The sequence below is a fragment of the Armigeres subalbatus genome, chromosome 2, assembly GCF_024139115.2.
Source record: "Armigeres subalbatus isolate Guangzhou_Male chromosome 2, GZ_Asu_2, whole genome shotgun sequence".
Classification (NCBI taxonomy): Eukaryota; Metazoa; Arthropoda; class Insecta; order Diptera; family Culicidae; genus Armigeres; species Armigeres subalbatus.
The window spans coordinates 205,838,886-205,862,018 of NC_085140.1; the positions used below are offsets into that span (position 1 = coordinate 205,838,886).

At 39.6% G+C, this 23,133-nt stretch overlaps 2 protein-coding genes across 2 annotated transcripts; both read left to right on the forward strand.

Moving 5' to 3' along the window:
* On the forward strand, positions 1 to 488 carry LOC134209508 (uncharacterized). The gene is made up of 2 exons (XM_062685489.1): positions 1 to 423; positions 471 to 488. Exons 1-2 carry the CDS (start codon positions 1 to 3, stop codon positions 486 to 488), a joined length of 441 nt encoding a protein of 146 aa, XP_062541473.1.
* Positions 489 to 617: 129 nt separating this feature from the next.
* Positions 618 to 1,301, forward strand: LOC134209509 (uncharacterized). Its single transcript, XM_062685490.1, has one exon. The coding sequence runs from the start codon at positions 618 to 620 to the stop codon at positions 1,299 to 1,301; it is 684 nt and encodes a 227-aa protein (XP_062541474.1).
* The last annotated feature ends 21,832 nt before the right edge of the window (positions 1,302 to 23,133 follow it).

The following is a 23,133-nucleotide window of genomic DNA, read 5'->3' on the forward strand; positions in this document are numbered from 1 at the left end:
ATGTGTCGCTTGGTTAAGGCCGTCACGTCAGCGCTCAACGTGAACTTTAGCAAAGTTGTACTGTGGACGGATTCCCAAATTGTTCTTTGTTGGCTGAACAAATCACCCCATGAACTCAATACGTTTGTTGCCAATCGGGTAGCAGAGGTTCAGCGATCAACTGATGGTTATCAATACAAATACATCCGGTCATCAATGAATCCTGCAGACATGGTGTCGAGGGGCGTTCTTCCGGAAGAGCTTACACATAGCGATGTGTGGTGGTATGGACCATCGTTCCTGAGATCTGCCACATTTCCAGAGTTCGAATCTACAGAGGCAATCGAAATACCAGACGTCAAGGCTACGGTACTTCCTGTCAGCAGACAATCGATGGAGTTTCCAGTTCTCGAAAAATACAGCTCTTTCCGCAAACTGCGAAGAGTAATGGCATATGTGGTACGATTTATCTCTCTTGCATTTTCCTACAGTCGAAGAATGGCAAATGAGTCTTGATATGATCATCGGTCTGGTACAACGGAAGTTCTACGCAAAAGATATCAAACAAATTCAGCATTACCAGGAAACAAAAAAACATCAAAGACAAGTATATAGGAGATCTACGTTACTTGAATCCGATGTATGAAGCTGGAATATTACGTGTCGGCGGTAGAATCAAACACGCAAATCTTGGTTTTGGACAGCGTCACCCGATTATACTCCCACCGAAGCATCATTTAACAAGTATTATCATCAATGACTTCCACGAAATATATCTGCACATCTGGATTGTTGACGGACGGAATGTGATTCAAAAACAGCTTAGAAAGTGTGTTCGTTGTTTTAAGGTTAATCCACCAGAAATGAAACGTTACATGGGAGACTTGCCAAAGTTTCGTGTTACACAATCGGAAGTGTTCTCAAAGGTTGGTGTCGACTATGGAGGGCCGTTTCTCATCAAGACAGGTAATCCTCGCAAACCAGTGTATGTAAAAACTTATGTGCCGCTGTTCGTATGCATGGCTACGAAACCAACCTATATTGATTCATTAACTCAAGCTTTCATCAACGTCCTTAAACGTTTCGTGGCTCGACGCGGAGTTCCTATCCAGATCCACTCCGATAATGCCACGAATTTTATCGGCGCTAACTCAACACTACATGAACTATATCTGCTGTTCACTCAAAAAGAAACCAAGCAGGCTCTTAGTGACTACTGTTTACCCCAGGAAATTAAATGGCTGGTGACAAATCGGCCAAGCATCATATCAAGCGAGTTATCGGCGATGCGAAGTATACCTACGATGAATGGAATACCTTGATTGCACAAATCGAAGCCATCCTCAACTCAAGGCCACTGGTTCCTCAATCTTCTGACCCAAGTGACCTAAAGGCAATAACTCCTGGGCATATCCTCATCGGCCGAGAGCTAACTGCAATCCCCGAACCCGCGTTCGACAACGTCAAGTTAAGTACACTCACTCGATATCAACTTATCCAAAGAATGCGGAACGAGTTTTGGAAGAGATGGTCAAATGACTATCTACAAGAGTTGCAATGCAGACCAAAGCATAATCGCAGACATATGGAAGTGAAAGTTGACTAAAGGAAGACAACGTGGCACCACAACATTGGCATATGGGTAGGGTGATCGAAGCTAATCCAGGCACAGACGGAATTACCAGGGCCGTAAAGGTGAAAACTACCAGCGGAGTCTTTAGCCGGACGACGGCTAAGTTGGCGGTCCTACCTCTCGATGATTGAGTTCCTTAGAAACTGCAACGCCGGGGTGGATGTTCGGAAGTTACGCTATATTGAAACATGTATTTTACTCATTTCTGTAAATTTTCTTTTCACAATGTAATGATATTTAAGTTTTTGGCAACCCTAGTCGGAGGGGAATTTTGTTTTTCAAAGTCTCTCGCGAATAAACCACGTGAAAACACAAAAGTAAAATTAATTTCAGTCTTTTAATAAGAAAATACAGCCCATCTACTCCGGCTCCATTCCGAAACCGTACACTTTCACTGAGAATTTTCTTGAGCGCTTTCCACCTCGGGAAAATAGACAAAAAAAAAACTGAGATCTCAACAAAAGAAAAGTGTGTAATGTGTTGATTGAAAAAGAAAATTCTATTCCACTCATTGGAGAGAAAAGCAAAATGTTTATGACGTTTTAGATTTCTGCTAATATGCGCAAGCAAAAGTAGGTAGTGCTAGAACTTTAATTCCTTCTCCTGTTTACAGATCATACGATATTTGGAGACAATAATTATTTTAATAGCTCCTCTACCTACAACTTGTGCCTGAGTTTTGAAATGACATAAAACACTTAATATTCGAAAGAAAATGGCTTCATAGCATACGAATGAATGTTAGGAACAAGTGTCTTTTGATGGAATATACATTTCATCCATGAGAATTTGAGAGAGAATCTCGTAAATAAATATAATTCAATTCAATGTATCATGAAATTTGTATTTTCCACATTTGGAAAAAATATCTAACGTTTTGGCTAGGCAAAACGCCCTAGCGGTAGTAATTTACAATGCGGCATGCGTCTCCACCCGCTTTCACGTGCTGCCCCAATCGACGCGTGGTACTTTGTTTCTTAAGTGCTGCCAGTTATGCCTCTATGAAATTCTGTTAGGATTTTTTTTGACTCGATTCCTCTAACCCAAATAAATTCACAACTTTTTGTTACTCTCTAATAGATTTTCTTGTTCTGGTATTTTTAATGTAGCCATTCCAGCAGAGTATTGATTTGTATCCAAACATCTTAAGATACATGGGAGATAATTCTGAACTTTCCAGGAACATTGAGTTTCCATATGTACTAGCCATGTATACTTGGTTTGTTAACTGGAATTTTAAAAACTGTGGAAATGATAGATGAAATAAAACTTGATGATTAGGCAAGGCAATACTGTAGTTGGGGAAGTGCAAATGGCATTGTGTCTTGGTCAACAGAGAATTTTTCCTCTGATCCAATACCATATTTGCGCAAAGTATTCACTATTATTGAACGAGAATGCTCGTTTTGAAATTTAAAAACAGTACAATAATTGACTTTCTTGCTTCGATCTTTTCTACTTATACCGAATCGCATGAATGGATTTGTCTTAACCCGAACTTGTATTGGAATCTTCTGGTCATATAAATATTCCAACAGTTGATCTTTTACAATTGTTTCTATTAATTGACTTGTGTTCTTCTGCTTTTGATGTTCTTATTACTTTTGAAGTTGGTATAACAATTGATTGTATCAAAACATTCTGGAACACTCCAGTAAGAAAAGAAGTTTACCATTAATACTCTACTCAATCAGCGACTTTTCTAACATTTCTGTATAAGAACCTATCAAAACCGACGATGGCGTTGGTTGAAACTCCAGTCAAGTTCGTCAGTGACGTGTTGGTTGCTGAAGAACATTTACTCGCAAAGGTGGCGGTGAAGTGATTCAGCGGTAATTCGTCGATTAGTCCTCGTTTGAGGCAGCAGAAGATGAACGTAGTTTTCTTGCAAGACTGCAGTCGTACATTTGGTCAATCGTGATCATTTTTATAACCTTTGGACTGCCGTGTGATTTCACTGTGATTCCGGCGTCATGATTTTTGCTGTGTGCTTTGACTATTCTGTATATGATGCGATCATGGGACTTTCCGACACTAATGAAGTCGATTACCCCGAATGTCATTATCCAGAATGCCACTATCCGAGTAATATTACACCATTCACCAAGAAGAAGTGGGCTTCGTGGCCTTGCGGTTAGTGACGTCCATCGTCTAGACGTATGTGCTAGGAATTGTGGGTTCGATTCCCGTCCCGGTAAGGGGGAAACTTTTCGTAATTGAAAAATTCTCCACTTTAGGATTGAATCCTAAAGAGAAAGAACAAGTCTCCCACTTATCATCTCTGTATACATATACGATATGTAGCATATCGCGAGAGACTTTTTTCGCAAGCTGTCATGATAGAGAACTGATTCGGAAGGCTACACCCCATGATAAATTTCTTTTAGAAAGCACCAAATGCGGGGAACACTGGCTCTGATTATGCATTCCATCTTGCTTTACACAGCTGTGCAGTAACCAACACGAAAGGAGCGAAAACAAAGCGAGAATCAACATTTTTCTGTGGGGTCTGCCTATCAGATTCTATTTTTTCGCACTTGTATACAAGTCTGATAAATTTGTTATCATGGCTTGTTATGATTCGGAACAGTTTTTGCCTCTCTTTTATCGTTGTTCGTTATCTTTTTAGAGCCATTTCTGCAAACCCTGGTCCTGTCCGTTGTCTTATGCTAGGTGTTAAGTGCTCAGTCTGTACGACCTCTGGTCGAAGACCGTGTTCCTGTCTTTAAAAAAGAAGCAAAATGTTGTTATTGCTGGAAATTTCTTGCTTTGTCTAGAACTATCTAATTATTCGCCCCTATTGGCCGGAAAAAATGAGTGGTATGTCATCTACTCGATCGATTTATTATCGGCATACGCTTGCTTGACCAGAAGAAGTCATATATTGTTTTGCCTTTTCCAGGTAATCCAGGAAAACACGTGCATTGAAAGCAGAAGTCATCAACTTTTCACACTATCCCGATAGAACTCGTGCTTTGAAAATAAGAGTTGTCTACACTGGTTACTTGTGTTATGCAAACACGAGTTTTTAAAGAAAGAGGCCTCTCTTAATGAGCATGAGCATGAGCATGAGCATTATGACCGTACAATTCGTAGTTGCTACTCCGTGATTGACTGGAACTTGTGAAATTGCACAGAGAACCATGTGAATGGAGCATGGGATATGCTATCCATTCTCAATGTACACGTTTCAGAAGCTCACGTATTTAAAGTCAATAACGGCGCCGGCCACGTCCTTACGGTCATATAGGAAAGGTAGCATTGTTAGTTCGACTCTCGTTGCTACTAGAGACCGAGAACACTTCTGCATCTCCACGATTGTCACGGGATGTGGTATTGTGTTAGTTACATAGGATATTTTATCTGGATTCACTTTAGTAAGTGATGCGATCTATGGGAGGATTCTATGAAATACAAATAAAAACGCGAACCGTACAGATCAAAACAAAATATCTCGGATCACGCGACAGTTTTGCTTGCTATTCGAAATACGATCAATCGTAAAATCAACACAGAACTATTTCGCGACGACCAAAACACATACCACCATGCACTGTACATTGTACATACTGGTTCAAATCACAACTAATCACTGAACTGATTAGCTTTATTACCGGCCGCGCAATGCAGAACACAATATTTCGAAAATATGCACTCTTTAAAGAAAGAGGCCTCTCTTAATTTATCTTAACCCGGGTCAAACCATATTTCAAACTTTAAAACTTTTTCGTTTTTTTTTCAAACATACACCTGAAATTATCACTCAGAGGGTGGGCTTAACGGAAGGCCTGCCAACTAAACCCACCCAAGTAACGAAACTTCCAGTATTACTTCTGGGGAAGAAACTTTTTTTATTCATTCAGAGCAAATGCGTTTTTTAAAAGAAAGAGTCATCTGTGTATTTATCCTCATTTCAGCTATTTACGGACTTCGATGACACGAGCTATCTATTCTTTGAAATTTTTCACTGCGGTAGCCTGAGTATGAGGTAGGTATACCCCGTTAGGAATAAGTACGAATGCATAAAGACGTTAGGCATAAGTTTGTTATGCATAACGGACGACAGGTATAATGTATGTTAGGCATAATGGATGTTAGGCATAAAATGGCCCAATGAACAGCCTATGACATAATGAAGGCAGAATTATACCATCGTCCATTATGCCTATTTCCCGTTATGCCTAACGTCCATTATCTTCTTCTTCTTCTTATTGGCATTACATCCCCACACTGGGACAGAGCCGCCTCGCAGCTTAGTGTTCATTAAGCACTTTTCCACAGTTATTAACTGCGAGGTTTCTAAGCCAGGTTACCATTTTGCATTCGTATATCATGAGGCTAGCACGATGATACTTTTATGCCCAGGGGAGTCGAGACAATTTCCAATCCAAAATGCACCGCGAATCGAACCCAGCCACCCTTGGCATGGTCTTGCTTTGTAGCCGTGGGTCTTACCGCACGGCTAAGGAGGGCCCCATTGTACATAACGTCTATTATGCTTAAGGTACTTACGTCTTACGCCTTCTAAAATTCTATGGGTATTCTTCTTTCTTGTAGTCTTAACTTTGTCCGGACGGATGAGGTATGTATGCTCAGCGTTAGAAAGACTTCGCTATATGCTCTCAGATATCCCAATATATCTTCCAGATCTACTGGTCCACGTGGTACACGCCGTGGCATTCGGGAATCACTGGTCGGAATCCCGAGGTTATTCATTGAGGGTTTAATTATCGATTACCCAAAGAACTATGCAGTGCTGTACTGCCAATATACCAATGTATTCATCCTAGCCTAGCTACAATTCACCTTGATTTGATTGCTGCATTAACTCAAATTTGCACTCTTGTTTCAACCACGGTCATTGCTCTGGTACTATTGTTCTACTTTTTGTGCAAATCAAATCACCGAACAATAGTAGAACACGAAAACCAATCGTTCCAGAAAACGGTCGAAACGGGACCGTATCAAAAATATGAATTTTGGAAAAAAAAAACCCAACTTAATTCACCAAGTGGTGATACTGCCTTTCTCGCATTTAGCCAAGACACCAACCTCATATGGCGTTTATATAGTTCGATTCCATTTCCTTAATAACTTTTGAACGGAATGGTTTATCGTTATCAAATTCAATAGTGATCAACAAGGCTTTGTCCCCTGCCGAATGCAACTTGTTGAGAGAAAATCGGATAAGAAATAATATATGAAAAGAAGGCTTCGGTTTTCGTGTGCACACACACACATACACACGAACAGACAGACATTTGTTCAGCTCGACGAGCTGAGTGGATTGGTACATAACATCACGGGTATCCGAGACTTCTATAAAAATTTCGATTTTGGAGTGAAATGATAGCCTTTCGGTATAACTTTGTTGTACGAGAAAGGCAAAACAAGAAAGAAATTTGAAGCACTGATTTTTTTTTTATTTGTATGAAAAATTCTATAATATACGTGCACAAACTTTGCAGAGGAATTATGGAAACTGCTTGCCAGCTGGTAGTGCCCTAGGGATTGAAGCTCAAAGATATCAAAAGATTCGTGGCAATATGTTAACACACATTTTTTGTCGTTTCATCGAATTGTTTAAACTGAATATATTATGTAGTCTCTGAACTAGTCCGTAAGTGAAGTCAAACAACTCTTGATACATTGTTTCATCAATTAATTCAGCAGTAAGTACACCAACAATTTATTCAAAATTTATCAAAAATAACCATTCATTCCCTCCCATGTTTCCCATTCTCACATCAGTCAGTACCGTGACATGCCCTGACCGGACTAATGAATACCTAAATGATTGGCTCAATTATCTTAAACCCCAGGACCGATTGTTACGAGAATTAACCTAATTATCCGAGGGATGATTCACGGCAAGCAGCTGGACAGCTACTGAGCTGGGCTTCCATCCAACCCAAGCAGAGGCAGCAGCAGCAGCAGCACCCTGGGCTTGTTTAGAGATATGACATGCAATTTTCCGTGCAGGCCGATAATTGACAAACGCGAATAATTTGCACTCATTATCAGCGGGTTACGGAAAGTGGGGGCGCACAGACGCGTGCTTACCAAAGGTTATCATCAACGGTTTAATACCGTTGTTGCAACAATTGTGATCAATTTAGATTTTACGTCATACATTGTTGATATTAATAGATATCACAACCACTGGGTCTCCACAACCCCGCTCAGTTGTTTTGGATGTCGAAAAAATGATGATTAGAAAAAGATGTCATCAGACATTCAAGTTGCTTCGAGTGACATCCACAGCAGCAAACTAATGAATTACGAACATCACCTCAAATTGTATGGAAGCGAGACAGAAGGAAAAAAGTTACTTATTTCAAACAGGACAATATCCAACTCACCAGATTAAAGTTTATCAGCTCCGATCTGGCTGAAAATACGTTGTACGTGCCTGAGTCGTCGGACGTAGCACACCGAACGAAACGGTAAGTGCCGCGTAGCTTTTGTTTCGAATTTCAATTCTTTTTTCACTTTTGCATCTACATCGGAGGGTACTACAGGGTTCTCCCAGAATGTGCGAAATATTTTAGCATGATCCAGAAATTGGTGGATAGTAACTATTATTAATGTAACGACGTACGAAATAGAATTTAATTATTGAAGCATAAATTATGTCTAAGACTTTCCACATTGCAGTTACGGGTGTAAAGAAAGTTCGTTTTACAACGAATCTCATGAGTAAATGCATAAATAAATAATTGAATGAATAAATAATTTAATAAACAAATAAATAAATAATTTAATCAACAAATAAATAAATTATTTAATGATAAATAAATAGATAAAGAAATAAATGAATGAATAAATAATTAAAAGAAGGACGGAATAAATGAATAAATAGACAAATAAATAAATAAATAAATAAATAAATAAATAAATAAATAAATAAATAATTAAACAAATAAATAAATAAATAAATAAATGAGTATTTAAATAAATAAATGAATAAATAAACAAATAAATAAAGTAGTTAAGTAAATAACCAAATAAATGATAAAATAAAAAACAAATAAATACTTACATTAACAACCAGATACATGAATACAAATAAATAATTATTTATTAAATAACAAGCATATAAAATTGACTTACATTTGTTGATTGTTGATAGTTTTCAAAATGAATAACTCTACTCAAGCGTCATGATGACAGGGAAACAATCAAGTCTGGCTTAACATCTTAAGAACAAGCCTCCCAGAATTCAAAACTAAATGCATTCGCGTTTTCAGGAGCACCTTATATGAAACGGAAGCCACACAAAACTGTCATTTCTATTATTCTGAGCATGCTGCGACGAAGCACAGCTAGAATAACAAAAATGACAGTTGTGCGTGGCTCCCGTTTTGAATGGAGTGCTCCTGAAAACGCGAGTGCATTTAAATAGTTTTGGATTCCGGGAGGATTGTCCTCAAAGAAACATATTTTCTACATCATCTGGTATGTAAGGTGGAGACAACAAAAGTGAGCTCCCTGACTCTCTAACGTATTACGGAGAACTACTGTATTTAAAGTAGCACGAATACTCCGAAGTACCGCACCGTCACATTTTTTCTGCGACCATTCTTTTTGTCATCTACAGATGGAATGAAGAGCGTACTCATCATCGGCGTCGTAATCATTTTTTTTTGCTCCCAAGTCCTACTTCTAGTAAGTTTGAAGAAGACCAGGAGTCACTAGCGGAGAACAGCTTTCGGTTCATTGTTGCCGTCGTCGTCGTTATTGTCGTCGAAAAAAGCAATGGCCGCCACGGATTCATTCTACTGCCTTTGTGATTCCATGTCGCGTCCATATTTGGAGCATGCCGCCGACTGACGACAACGGTGAGATATTCGCCCGGAACGTGACAGGTTACCTCGGAGTGGGGGTGTGAGAGTCGTTTTTTTCGTCTCGATAGGTATACGGTTCGATGGAGATGGCGAGCCTAAACAAAAAGACTAAGTTCATCCTTAATTCTACAACATTTTTTCGTTAGTATTTCCAACAAAAGTCTGTAGTCCACTTTTTGTCTATTCGCCAAATATTTGCAAAGTTCAGTCAGGCATCTAGCAGACTGATTCGACATTGACATGAGTTTTTGGCGGACTAGTTGAAATCACGACAAAGAGTTTACTGATAGCCTAAAACGCATCGAATGAAACTCGAATTTAAATATTGAATTTGAACGTTTTCTGTATAGTAGGGGAAAATACGGATTTGGTAGGTTTGCCCATGTCAGGTTTGGCGACTTTTAGTTTCTGAAATTGGGCCATAACATTCTTTGGTATGCGAAAATGCCAACAGGGACATGCAGGGATCCTGATTCATTCGCGAAGGTTAGTCTGTCGCAAATATAATTAACTTAAGTTGTAAACTCCGCAACTATCGAGAAAAACATGGCATAGTGAAATAGATCCAACAAACTAAAACACGTATTCTGGGACAAAGTCAGTGACTATTGCTGTCAGGTGAACAATAGCATTGACGTTCCAATCAGGGATGGGCATGGTACAAAGCTTCTTCTTCTTCTTCATTGGAATTACATCCCTCACTGGGACATTCCCGCCTCGCAGCTTAGTGTTCATTAAGCACTTCCACAGTTACTAACCGCGAGGTTTCTAAGCCAAGACTGCGGTGGGCCGGGCACGTAGGTGGAGGACGATTTGCGGACCCTCCGCAGACTGCGTGGTTGGCGACGTGCAGCCATGGACCGAGCTGAATGGGGAATACTTTTGTGTACTGCACAGGGCACTCCGGCCTTAGTCTGGTAATAAATAAAAATATTTACCCTATAAAATTTGATAACGTAGATTGGAACTAGCTCCCTTATGGCAGCTTGGTCCGACGTTAAGCAATGGATCCTGAACCGATCTTTACACTAACCAAAGTGCTCGTGATGTGTTTTGATGCCTTGGAGTTTCGAGCTCCTTGGAGTTTCAGATGATGAGTTTTAGCACAGCTCTCCCAGACCGGCATGTCGTATTCGATCACGGGGAGGATGATTTACTTGTAGACAGCAAGCTTATTTTTCAGGGTTAATGACGACCGACGGTTGATCAAAGGGTACAATAGTTTCAACAAGACATTACACTTTGTCCCCGATAACAAAACCTGTTGCCGGAAATTAAGCTTGCTGTCGAGGATCAAGCCAAGGTAGTCGGCCTCGTTGGCCCATTCCACAGTCGTGCCATTGAGGATGATCTAACAGTCCCCAGGCGGAACAAGTTTTGGGGATTTAGGGTGGGAAAAAATGATGCCCTGGGTCCCCGCCGCTTTGAACACGGATTTTCTAGTTGGTGATGTACTCTGTCAGGGCATCCAGGCCTCGTTGGGGTTTTGCCACTAGCGCTATGATCACTCTACCATTGTAGACAACGGAGGTGTCATCTGCGAACAGAGACAGAATACCGCCTTCTGGAGGTTCCGGCATGTCGAAGGTGAACATATTGAACAGCTGGGGATATTCTTGAAGCAAGACACGGATATAGCCAGGGCTCCGATGCATGGCCAAATAACAGTATTACTGTTTAGGTTTTCTCATAACATGAGTAAATATTGATTGATAAGGGGCGTGCCTTTAATGAGATAACTCTCAGCGAAGGGTCTAAATAGCGGAACCTTGTCACAATACTTTTTTCTTCTGAAGCTTATGAGAAGAACAAAATAAAATCTGTATCGACACGGAAACTGCATTGCTTCTCAATAGCACTGGAGTAATTCGACAAGCACCTAAGGATACGGGTAATGCACAATAGATCAAATAACTGGTCGCAATGGCGCATCCGAACAGGGAAAAAACGGCAGGGGCCCCCGGATACTGCCCTGGGAGACGCCTGCGACGAGATCGTGCGCATTGGAACTCGCTCCGGATCTGTTCTTACCGACAGATAATTGTTGATGATATCCACCCAGGTAGCTGGGAAGATTGTAGCGATGTAGTTTGTATACCAGGCCATCACGCCATACATTGTCGAATGCCTTTTCGACATCGAGTAAGGCCATGGCGGATGTTTTTGAGTCAAACTTTTTCCGTCTGAGGACGTTGGTAGCTCGGGTCAGTTGGTATTTCAAAGAGCTTGGATAACTCTGAGAGAAGGCTGATGGAGCGATAACTTTTGGGGGAGGAAGGATCCTTCCTAAGCTTCCGGGTGGGGATGACTTTGGCTGACTTCCAGGAAGGTGGGAAGTAGCTAAGAAGGAGACATAAAATGCTCGTCCTGAGAAGAACCGGATTTTGTACCACAACACTAATAGCAAACGTTTGTTCGAATTTGGCGTTGTTTTCACTTTGTGTTGCTGCTGTCGGCGACGGCCATTCGATGATTTACTTTCTGCTGGAACCGCTGCTACCGGCGTCATCGTTGCAACAGGTGAGTGTTGTTGTTGGCGACGGACACTTGCCACTGAGGTTGGATGATCTTCAGCAACTATCTCGACGGCTATCATCGATGCGATAGTTTTTCGGTGAGATTGCTCCGCTGCGTCCCACAATGGGATCATCCTGAAAATAGACGATCGAAAATGTTTTGACCCCCTAAACGGCATTTTTTCGCCACGGTGTCTTCCTAAGGTAGTCTCATATTTTTTCCCTGCATCAGCAGGAATAGAAATTTCAAGGGTCAATTTACTTGAATACCCGAGCAAAAAATAAATTTTATGAGAAAATTTTTTAGAGGGTTGATGTCTTCAGCAAAGTTTTAGAGTATGTTATTTTGAAATTCTTTGCTGAATAAACCTTATACTTTGGACTAACATTTGTAGGAGAAATCGCTTCAATTTGGTAAACTAACCTCAAAATCGGGTTTTTAGGTTTTCCATGTTTTAGTTTCAATTAATCAACTCAGTATGTTCTGTGAACTTGTATATATAAGTAAAATAAAGCAATTTAAGAAGACTCCAGCAATATACAATGAGAATATGTGATGATATAATCATTATTAGGTCAAATAGGTACCATTTTATTCAATGTTTATTTTTTCAATTGGCACTACTTGGCACCTAAATTTTTAATAATTTGTTAGCCCATTATGTCTAAAATGAGGTAGGGGATAAATAATTATCGGGTCTCTTAAATGTCTCAAAAATCAAGGAAATCAAACTGTTCCGTGAAGTAGTCAAGCAAAATCGAATAAATTTTAAGATCTCGTATTTTTTTCTTCAAAGTAGAATTCTTAAGCTTTCATTTCATAATAATAGATTGAAAATCGGTTCAGTAGTTCAAACGTTATGGATTCTTGACAAAAGTAAATATTCGAAAATATCGTTTTTATAGAGATGGTATATCGTAATGCAGGTATACGTACAGCAATATCAGGTGAAACCGATTTACGACCTTCCAGAGTTTTGCAAAATTTGGTTGAATTGTTGAATTATTCCTCTACGAAAATTAATAGATCCGTTGTTTTATTGTTTGGCCATTAGGGTGAATAATTTTGAAAAAGTATTACCATTATCAAAAATTTACTTTTGTCAAAAATCCATAACTTTTGAACTACTGGACCGATTTTCAATCTATTATTATGAAATGAAAGCTTAAAAGTGCTTCTTTCAAGAAAAATATGACATCTAACGATTTCCCTTATTTTGCTTGGATAGTTCACGAAACAGTTTGTTCTCCATAATTTTGGAGACATTTAAAAATACCTATTGGATGAAATGTGCCTTATGAGACTCGATAACTATTTATCCCCTACCTAATTTTAGACATAATGGGCTAACATCAATCAACCTAATAATCATTATATTTTCACAAATCCTCATTGTATATTGCTGTAGTCTTCTTAAATCGCTATATTTTACTTATATATACAAGTTCACAGAACATACTGAGTTGATTAGTTGAAACTAAAACATGGAAAACCTGAAAACCCGATTTTGAGGTTAGTTTACCAAATTGAACCGATTTCTCTTACAAATGTTAGTCTAAAGTATAAGGTTTATTCAGCATAGAATTTCAAAATAACATACTCTAAAACTTTGCTGAAGACATAAACCCTCTAAAAAAATTTCTTATAAAATTTATTTTTTGCTCGGGTATTCAAGCAAATTGACCCTTGAAATTTATATTCCTGCTGATGCAGGGGAAAAGTATAAGAATACCCTAGGAAGACACCGTGGTGAAAAAATGCCGTTTAGGGGGTCAAAACATTTTCGATAGTCTATTTTCAGGATGATCCCATTGTGCGTCCGCTCTGCGTGGAATCTTGTACGAACTGAGGATTAGATCCAGACCTGAAAGTTGCTTGATTTTGATGTCTGTGCTTGCGATGCATGTACGGGATTGGTTGTTTTACTATTTCCAAACTATTTACAAATTTTTGATAAAAAATAGTTGAAAATCTGTATTTTTGCGTATTGCTGTATCTGTGGTGCTGACTCATCCTTCATCAAATGGTCGAAAAAAAATACCACAGGTAGCAAAAAATGTTGAAATTTACACGAAAGTAATGCACATAAAGGGAATGCCAAAAAGAACGTAAATTTAAACGATATTATCACCTAAATGTATGCAATTTGTAATGCATTATATCACTTTTTATACGAATAAGTGTCATGATGCTATGTAAATTGCATACATTTAGGTCGAACTTGTTGGAAAAGATCCATCTACGCCCAAAATAGGGCAATTTTCCACGTCTTAATTATTTACGCGCTGATCACTTTTCATTATTTTTTTCTGTGACACCGAGAAACGGCTGAACTATTAACGTTCAAAATTTAAAAAAAACACAGACGTAATCCCACGTCAGAACTCATACAGAAATTCCTAAGATGGTGATTAGAATTTTTTCTTAGTGTTTAGGAAGGAATTTCAGGAGAAATTTCGATAAAATTCATGAAGGAATTCCTGTAATGTTTCATTTCTGTATGAATTCCTGGAATAATTTCTAAAAGAAATTACTATGGAATTCCTAGAACAATTTCTGAAGGAATTTAATAAGGATAAAGGATTTCCCGAAGAAAATTGTAAAGGATTCTTGAAAAAAAATCTAATGTAATTTCCTAAGGGTTATAAGTCTCCTAAGTCTTATAAAAAGAAGCATCGGCAATGTAAGATAATCATCAAGGAGGCGAAGTCCAAGCAATGGGAGGATTTCATCGAAAGCATCAACCCGTCCCAGACCTCAACCGAACTTTGGAGGCGGGTAAATGTAATTAGTGGAAAATCGAAAGCGGCTCCCATCCACCTCGATCAGGGCAACCGCACAATTTCTGACCCTGCACAAGTTGCCAAAGCTCTCGGCGACTACTTCGCCTCTCTGGTAGTAGTCTCCCAGTACCCAGCCGAATTTCCGAGGATTATCGCTCCTTGTAGTCTACAACTCAACGGGTAGCCTGCCTGCTGAAGCAGCCTTTTCCAGCAGGTGAGTTCGCCCATGCGCTTGCCAAGTGCAACGGGAACTCATCCAGCCCGGATGAGTTGGGGTGTCCTATGATCCGGCCGCGAAAGCCCTTTTTCTTAAGCTCGTCAATGACATTTAGGAAACCCGCACGCTCCCTGACGAATGGAGGAAAAGTATCGTTGTGCCTATTCCAAAGAGCAGGGTGACTAGTTGTGATGCATCCAAGTTCAGGCCATGGTCAATCGGCGACTCAGGGAGAAACTGGAAGGTTTGGCTACCGTCAACACGCTTTTCGCGCAGGCTATGGTACCAGCACATACTTTGCCAACCTGGCCAGTGTGCTCCAAGAAACGTATGAGGAAGGCTAGCATGTTGACCTTGTGTCACTCACTTTTAACCGGACCTGAACCCTGAACCCCTTTGTTCCTTAGAAAACTAGGGTATTACAGGCAACATGCTTGTTTCGTAAAAAACTTCCTTACCCGGCGAACCTTCCAAGTACTAATTGGCAGCACAGCATCAGACGAGTACCCTGAAGAAAATGGACGGGGTCTTCAACGTTTTACCCGGGAACGTACATCTATTTGTATACACCGACGACATTTTATTGATCGTGGTCGGCAGAACGCCTGGAAGGACCAGGATTAAGACTCAGGCGGCGGTAAGTTCCATCCATCGCTGGCTTCATCCGTCGGCTTTGTTATGAACGCCAGTAAATGTGTCCGGGGACACGTCTGCAGCGGCCGGCATCAGCTAGCAGGACCCTCCATAAAGCTTGGCACGGATGCCATCCCCAACTGGAAGATCGTCCGGGTGCTTGGTGTTGACGTCGACCGGAAACCGAGGATCCCTCTCCTCGACGAGGCTGACCGGATCCTGAGAAGTGCAGCCGGTACCAGTCTCCCCCAGTGGCGCGGGCTCACTGGTACGGAGCAAAGGGCTGGCTGATGCCTTCTGTTAACATCACCCGCACCATAGCCTCTCGGTTCAAAAAAGGTGATAACACAGATGAAGTCCGAAGATCCATACTGGAACTCATTGCAACACGCTTCTGAAATAGTGAGACTCGGTATACCGACGGATCCGTCTCCAGCCGAGAAGTTGGCTTTGGAGTCAGAGGACTCTTTTTGAGGAATGTTAAAGGATCCATCGGCTCCTGGAATGATCCAGCTACTCAAAAAGAACAACAGGTGATATCGGGGCTCCGACACTGGCAGATGACGAAGCTACACCATACATCGGGCGACTACGAATATTCACAGGACTTTCAGAAATTGGGTGTTTCTGGAGTAACTTCCATTATGTTCCATTACGATCTTTACGACATCGTCGAATATTCTCCGTAAATTATCATCGAACAAACTATGCAAAATATGGCCCAATGAATCAAATGATGATCATTTATAATAAACATTGTGACACTATTGACTTATCGATGTCCAAAACACAGCTGAAACAGATCTTCTCTCGTATTATAAGCTAATGACACTTTACAATAAGATTAAACAGTATCAACATTATTTAATGTTATTTAGAATCGTTAAGAATACAAATGTAAATAGGTCTACAATTATGATTGACGACAATAAATAAATAAATAACATTTCGAGGAATTCCTGGAGGCTTATCCAATAAATTATATAATAATTTCAAGATGATGAAATACAATTAAAGTTTCGTTATATTGACAACAACGTTGTTTAAATGTTTAATCTGGCTCCGCCAGTGATCTGCAGCAAACGCAGTTTATTTGCGAACAAAAAGGGTTGAAAAAGGTACGGTTATCAACCTAAATTTGTAAAACTTGCAAACTGCAGGTACGGAAAGTTCAAAGAGTTGCTGCAAGTTTGATTGAAAGCTGATCTTGTCATCAAAATTCACAAAGAAAAATATTGCATATAGGAAAAACTCTTTAGATTCTGCTACTCATCAAGGGTTCGCGCATCTTGTTCAGTAGTGTAAAATCGTATGGAACACGCTTGTTGACGGTGGCATACCTTTGATAGAAACTAAACAGCCTTCGTGAACCCACGTTCAACAGATTCCAATCCCAGTGCAATCGTACACGATCGCGCCAAAATTGGGTCAATTAGGTGACTATCTCCGGCACGTGGAATTCTACGCATCCAGCGCGTCGGCCGTAATTACTCGCGGTACACATCCACTTTTACCTGCATCAAATCAACTAAATAAAACTTTAATGACCGATCTGATCCCACTAAAACAACAGTAAATAAATTAATTACCAATAAAATCGGGTTTATTTGATTTTTTTCCTTCAACTATAAAATCTGACATTCGTTACGGTTATCAACCTTCTTTATATTTGGAAGGAAGAGTTTCGGTTAACTGATTCCGACATTCTCAAGCTCCGTTCCGTTGCCACTGCCTGCGCTCCTCCTATGGCCGACTCTACTCAGTAGATTGTAACCGCGGCGATGATGGTACCATAGTTGCCCACACTCTAAAAAAAATCGGTGCACAGGCTGGCCGCGATCATTTCCTGCATGGCGCGAGGCTCGCTTTCGGTTTTCGATGTCGTAGTTAATTGTTTTGGGGCACTCCATTATCGGCGGTCGCATCCAAAAATTCCTGGTTCGATTTGAACCCAACGACAAAAACATGAGCCGCGCCACGGATGGATATCTACGAGATATGTAGTGCGCGGTGGTTGCTGGGTAGAGAAAATAAATAAAGTCCGAAGCTTGCGCGAGGTGTGGAGGACGAAGATGAAGATTTAATTGACGCGATGTCTACTTGGGCTTTTTGATTCCTTGATCATTTTGCTTTTTTGTATTATCGGTTTTGAAACTTATTTTCAGAAATTACAGATGTTGCAATTCCACATGTTGGGTTGTTAATCACGAAGCAGAGATGTGGCTCCTTTCATATGAAGAAATTAAAAATGTGTTTGCCGTTTGTAGTGAACTACCAGTGCATATAACAAGTTTGATTAAACGCCGATTTTGAACCATTCATCAACGTATCTGCCTAACAAAAAAAAAATCAACATGCTATCAAAAAAGGGTGGAAACGCATGCCACGAATGACGCAGCATAAAACTACCGATAACCAGAGCGATAAAACAATGAAACACAAGAAAAGTGTATAATCTACGCACTAAATAATTTTATAGTCATTTGTACTAGGGAGAAGGGAAAATCTTTACCTTCACCTCCATAAACATGGGCGTAAAATCAACGGGTAATAATTTGAAATATTTCCTGATAGTAAAAAATCTGTGTAATGGTCGTTTGGTTCTGGTCGCTGGTCAGTCAGTCAGTTATGGGTCGGTTGAAGGTTTATGGTGCGAACACGCTTTCCCCATTTGCCGCACTTCTTCTGGTACTACCGACCGAACAGAGTTAGCGTAGGCAGTGGTAGGTCCTACAAACACCGGGCGAAGCCCATTTGATCGACAAGTGGATAATCGCATAGTTTAGAAATTCCATCTCTCGCGCTAGTGTAAAGTGACAGCCCCAGCAGCCTCCGGTCCAGTCCGTTCAGTTGGCCGTCGTTTCGTAGCCGCGATCGACTTTCAATGAAAGGGGAAGTTGCGGTCCATGCTGCATAGCTAAGCTGATCTGGTCAGTAGCAACTTGTTCTAGATTTTGTCGCTCGCATTCGCCTTCCTCTAGCCCCCGCTGGGAAAGATGTCGGATTTAATACCACGCATGATGCATGGCAGTAGCCTAGCCTGGCGCATTACCTGGTGCCGGTGGTTTTGCTCAATGAATTTTGTCCTTAATTAAAATTCATCAAAACACCGGACAGGTTTTGCAGCTATCCGCCAGACTCGAAACCTATCTCAGATCTCTACTAGCGAGATACTTTTGCATATGATCATTTTTCCTTGTGTACACAATTTCCTTTCAACGTGTGGTGTGCAAGCTGTCATTAGAAAATCGACGTGTGTTTATTGGAAAGTTGCTATGAGTGGGTGTTTCTAAATGAATCTTAATTGATTGGCAATTAAAATCTATGTTAAGATGGTAATAATTGCTATAAGTTTAAATAAAATTTTGCTTGTTAAAAACTACATCCTCCGGGACACTACCGTTTTATAACTTGTTCCTTATCTAGCATTACCACATTGCGAGCCTTCAAAGCCAAATTTACTGTTTCAAGAACATTCTGGAAAGAGCCGAAGTACCTACTTGTGAACCGATGGGGTAGTACGCACTACCTACTCAGCATGTTCGAATGTAGGGGAGAACAAAACGCACCCACGGGCAATGGCCTAGTTCATATATTTTTTGTAGAATATTTCTGAACGAATATTACCATTACAATTATTTTTTTATTCCTTTTTTAATTGGTAGGCACTCTGTTTCTTAATTGCTACTGTGCCGTGATCTACTGTGGTTCTGTGCTGAACATAATCTACACATTATCTATTTTTAGACAACCGTTATTGCCGGGCTCCATCTCACCGTAAGTCCATTGCATTCTTTTGTCCGTATCGTGCATCCAATTTCTCGTTGCATTGTTTGGTTGCCGTTTATCCGGGTACGATGGAGGAATGCCTCCGTGAAGAACAATTTGTCTGTCGTCGCTTCGGTAAGACGCGCATCCCAAAACGCCACCGCTTGGGCTGCACCTCCGGCGACTGACAAGAACTTGGTGGAGGGACTGGGAATCGAACCCATGATTATCCGCAAGGCAAGTGTAGCTAACTACGCTGGGGGACACCCTTTTACAATTCAATACAATTACAATGTATAGCTAACTTTTGTAGATTCTGCATCTGCACGTTGAAATGAATCGGCATTCTTGTTTAAAATGGTGAAAACATCGTGTAGGATCTAAGCAACACTTGACTTATATAGGTAACTAATTAAGAGCAGGCGAATAAATGATTCATTCAATACTTTACCTCAGACCCGAGTAGACGTCTCTACATTTTGGCGACGAGGATAAAAGTAGAAAAGGCTTACATCAATTCGAACGCTTCCTGGAAAATTCTATTCCGATTTATGAAGATGGCGTGGCCTATGGTAAGTCAACCGCAAAGAAAAAAAAAGTTCTAATTTCCTTAGGGATGGAACGTATATGCGTACAGATAATCCTGATTGTATCATGTATGGAACTTTTTAGGGATGAATTTACCCGGAATTCTGGAACATGATATCAGATTTCTGTAAAATATACGACCCGGGATTAGAAACTTCAGGGTAACGGAATCACTTAGGGATGTTTCTTGCAGTTTGTCTACTGTTGACGTAAGACCCGGTGATTGTTAGGAAAAGTAATAAGTTCGCGGAAACCACAATCACAATGGAATAACGGAATCACAATGGAATCACCTCATGATATACGAATGCAAAAATGGTAACATTGCTTAGAAACCTTACAGTTAATAACTGTGGAAGTGCTTAATGAGAACACTAAGCTGCGAGGCGGCTCTATTTCAGCGTGGGGGATGTAATGCCAATAAGAAGAAGAAGAAGAAGAAGAAGAAGATTCCTGGTGGAATGTCTGAAAGAATTCCTGGATTAATGTCCGTAGGAATTCCAGGAGTTATATCAAGAGGAATTACTGGAGGAATATTCGGACGAATTCTTGGACGAGTGTTTGAAGAAATTCCTGTAGGAATTCGCGGAGGAACGCCTGGAGCCTGGAACACCTGGAACGTTCGGATGAATTCTTCTTCTTCTTATGAATTACCGGAAATTACCGGTTCGGATGAATTACCGGAGGAATAATAAGATAAATCGCCGGAGGAAAGCCCAGAGAAAATCCTGGAGATATATCTGGATTAACTCCTAGAGGAATGACCGTTGGTTTTCTTGGAGAATCGTCAGGAGGACTTCCTAGAGGAACTTTCGGAAGTATTTGTAGAGAATCGTCCGACGGAATTCCTGAAGAATTCTTGGAGAGTGTGCGGAGGAGCGTCCGGAGGAAATACTGGAGGAACGTCCAGAGAAGGTCATGGAGGAATTCTTGGAGGAATGTCCGGAATGTCTCAAGGATTTCCTGGAGGAATGACCGGATGATTTCATTGAGTAAAGTCCGGAAAGTTCCTCGAGATAAGCCCACAAGATTTCCTGGAGGATCAGGAGTCAGGATGAATTCCTTGAGGAACATTCCAAGGTATTTGTAGAGAAACGACCGGAGGAATTCCTTAAAGAACGTCTGGAGAAATGTCCTGAAGAATTCCTGAAAAGAGTCCAGAGGAATGTCCGGAGAAAAAACCTGGAGAAAGTTATAGAGGAATTCTTGGAGTAATATCCGAAGAAATCCGGAATGGCTGGAAGAATTTCTGGAGGAATGTCCGGAGGAATTCTTGTAGAAACCTTCGGAGGAATTCGTAAGTCGTAAGTTAGGATTCCTGTAGGAACGTCCAGAGGAACTTCTTGTTAAATTTCCAGAGGAAAGGTGCAACAGGAGGAGAAATATCTTTTAAGTCTTATTTGTCTTATTTGTCTTATTTGTTTTATTTGTATTATTTGTCTCATTTGTCTTATTTGTCTTATTTGTCTTATTTGTCGTATTTGTCGTATTTGTCTTATTTGTCTAATTTGTCTAATTTGTCTTATTTGTCTTATTTGTCTTATTTGTCTTATTTGTCGTATTTGTCGTATTTGTCTTATTTGTCTAATTTGTCTAATTTGTCTTATTTGTCTTATTTGTCTTATTTGTCTTATTTGTCTTATTTGTCTAATTTGTCTAATTTGTCTTATTTGTCTTATTTGTCTTATTTGGCTTATTTGTCTTATTTGTCTTATTTGTCTTATTTGTCTTATTGGTCTTATTTGTCTTATTTGCCTTATTTGCCTTATTTGTCTTATTTGTCTTATTTGTCTTGTTTGTCTTATTTGTCTTATTTGTCTTTTTTGTCTTATTTGTCTTATTTGTCTTATTTGTCTTATTTGTCTTATTTGTCTTATTTGTCTTATTTGTCTTATTTGTCTTATTTGTCTTATTTGTCTTATTTGTCTTATTTGTCTAATTTGTCTTATTTGTCTTATTTGTCTTATTTGTCTTATTTGTCTTATTTGTCTTTTTTGTCTTATTTGTCTTATTTGTCTTATTTGTCTTATTTGTCTTATTTGTCTTTTTTGTCTTATTTGTCTTATTTATCTCATTTGTCTTATTTGTCTCATTTGTCTCAGTTCTCTTATTTGTCTCATTTGTCTCAGTTGTCTTATTTGTCTTGCTTGTCTTATCTGCCTTATTTGTCTTAATTGTCTTATCTGCCTTATTTGTCTTATTTGTCTTATTGGCTTTATTTGTCTTATTTTAATTTTTAGCAATTACATATTTGCCAAAGTAAATACGCTGTTTTCTTACCTCAAGTTAGATTTAAAAAAGATGGACACACACCCTTTGCTCATTTCTTAACCTACGAAAGAGAAAATATGCGAATTTACCTTTATATGTAAGGTACACTGGGGGAAGTGGAAAAGGAAAAATCGATAATGCATGTTTGAATTAGTGTAAAACCAGTTTAAATGATTTAAATGCCTTCAATCAAAATGGGCTATGAAAAACAGTCAATTTTGCACCAACTGTGCGGTAATTCATACCATTTTGGTCGCTTGAAATTTATGGAAATAGATTTCAAAATTAGGAGTTGTTTTTCCACTTACCCTAGTGGGATGGGGTAAGTGGAAAACCCATGTTGCCTTGACCTTCAATAGTGATGAGTAGTTACATATAACTAAAATCAATACGATAATTGCTCTGAGTATCTATTGTGGAATAATTTCATTACCTTAATGGAATAAATCCTCATGGAATTCTCGTAATAGCTAGGGGATGGCTGGTTTTGCCTTCTCGGACACTAAGTGTACGTAAAGTCTATATGTTCGCCCCAAAGATGAACATTTTAAAGGAAAAATGGGACTTACAGGGTTATAAACTAATCAACTTAGTTTAACGAATTGAGATGATGTCTGTATGTGCGTATTTGTATGTATGTGTGTGCGCAAAGCACGTACAAAATTATCAGCTATTCTTAAGCACTTGTCCTTAACCGATTTGTTCGCAAAAGAATTGCATTCAACGGCGAAACTTGTTAGGAATAAAAATTAATGTGAATTATACAATATATTTACCTATCAGTGCTATTTTTAACTTTCTTATATATTTTTTTTCATATGGAAAACATGTGAAGGGCATCAGTACCGATAGGTGGATTAATCAGGCATTTTCTCATTTATATGAGTCCAATCACCA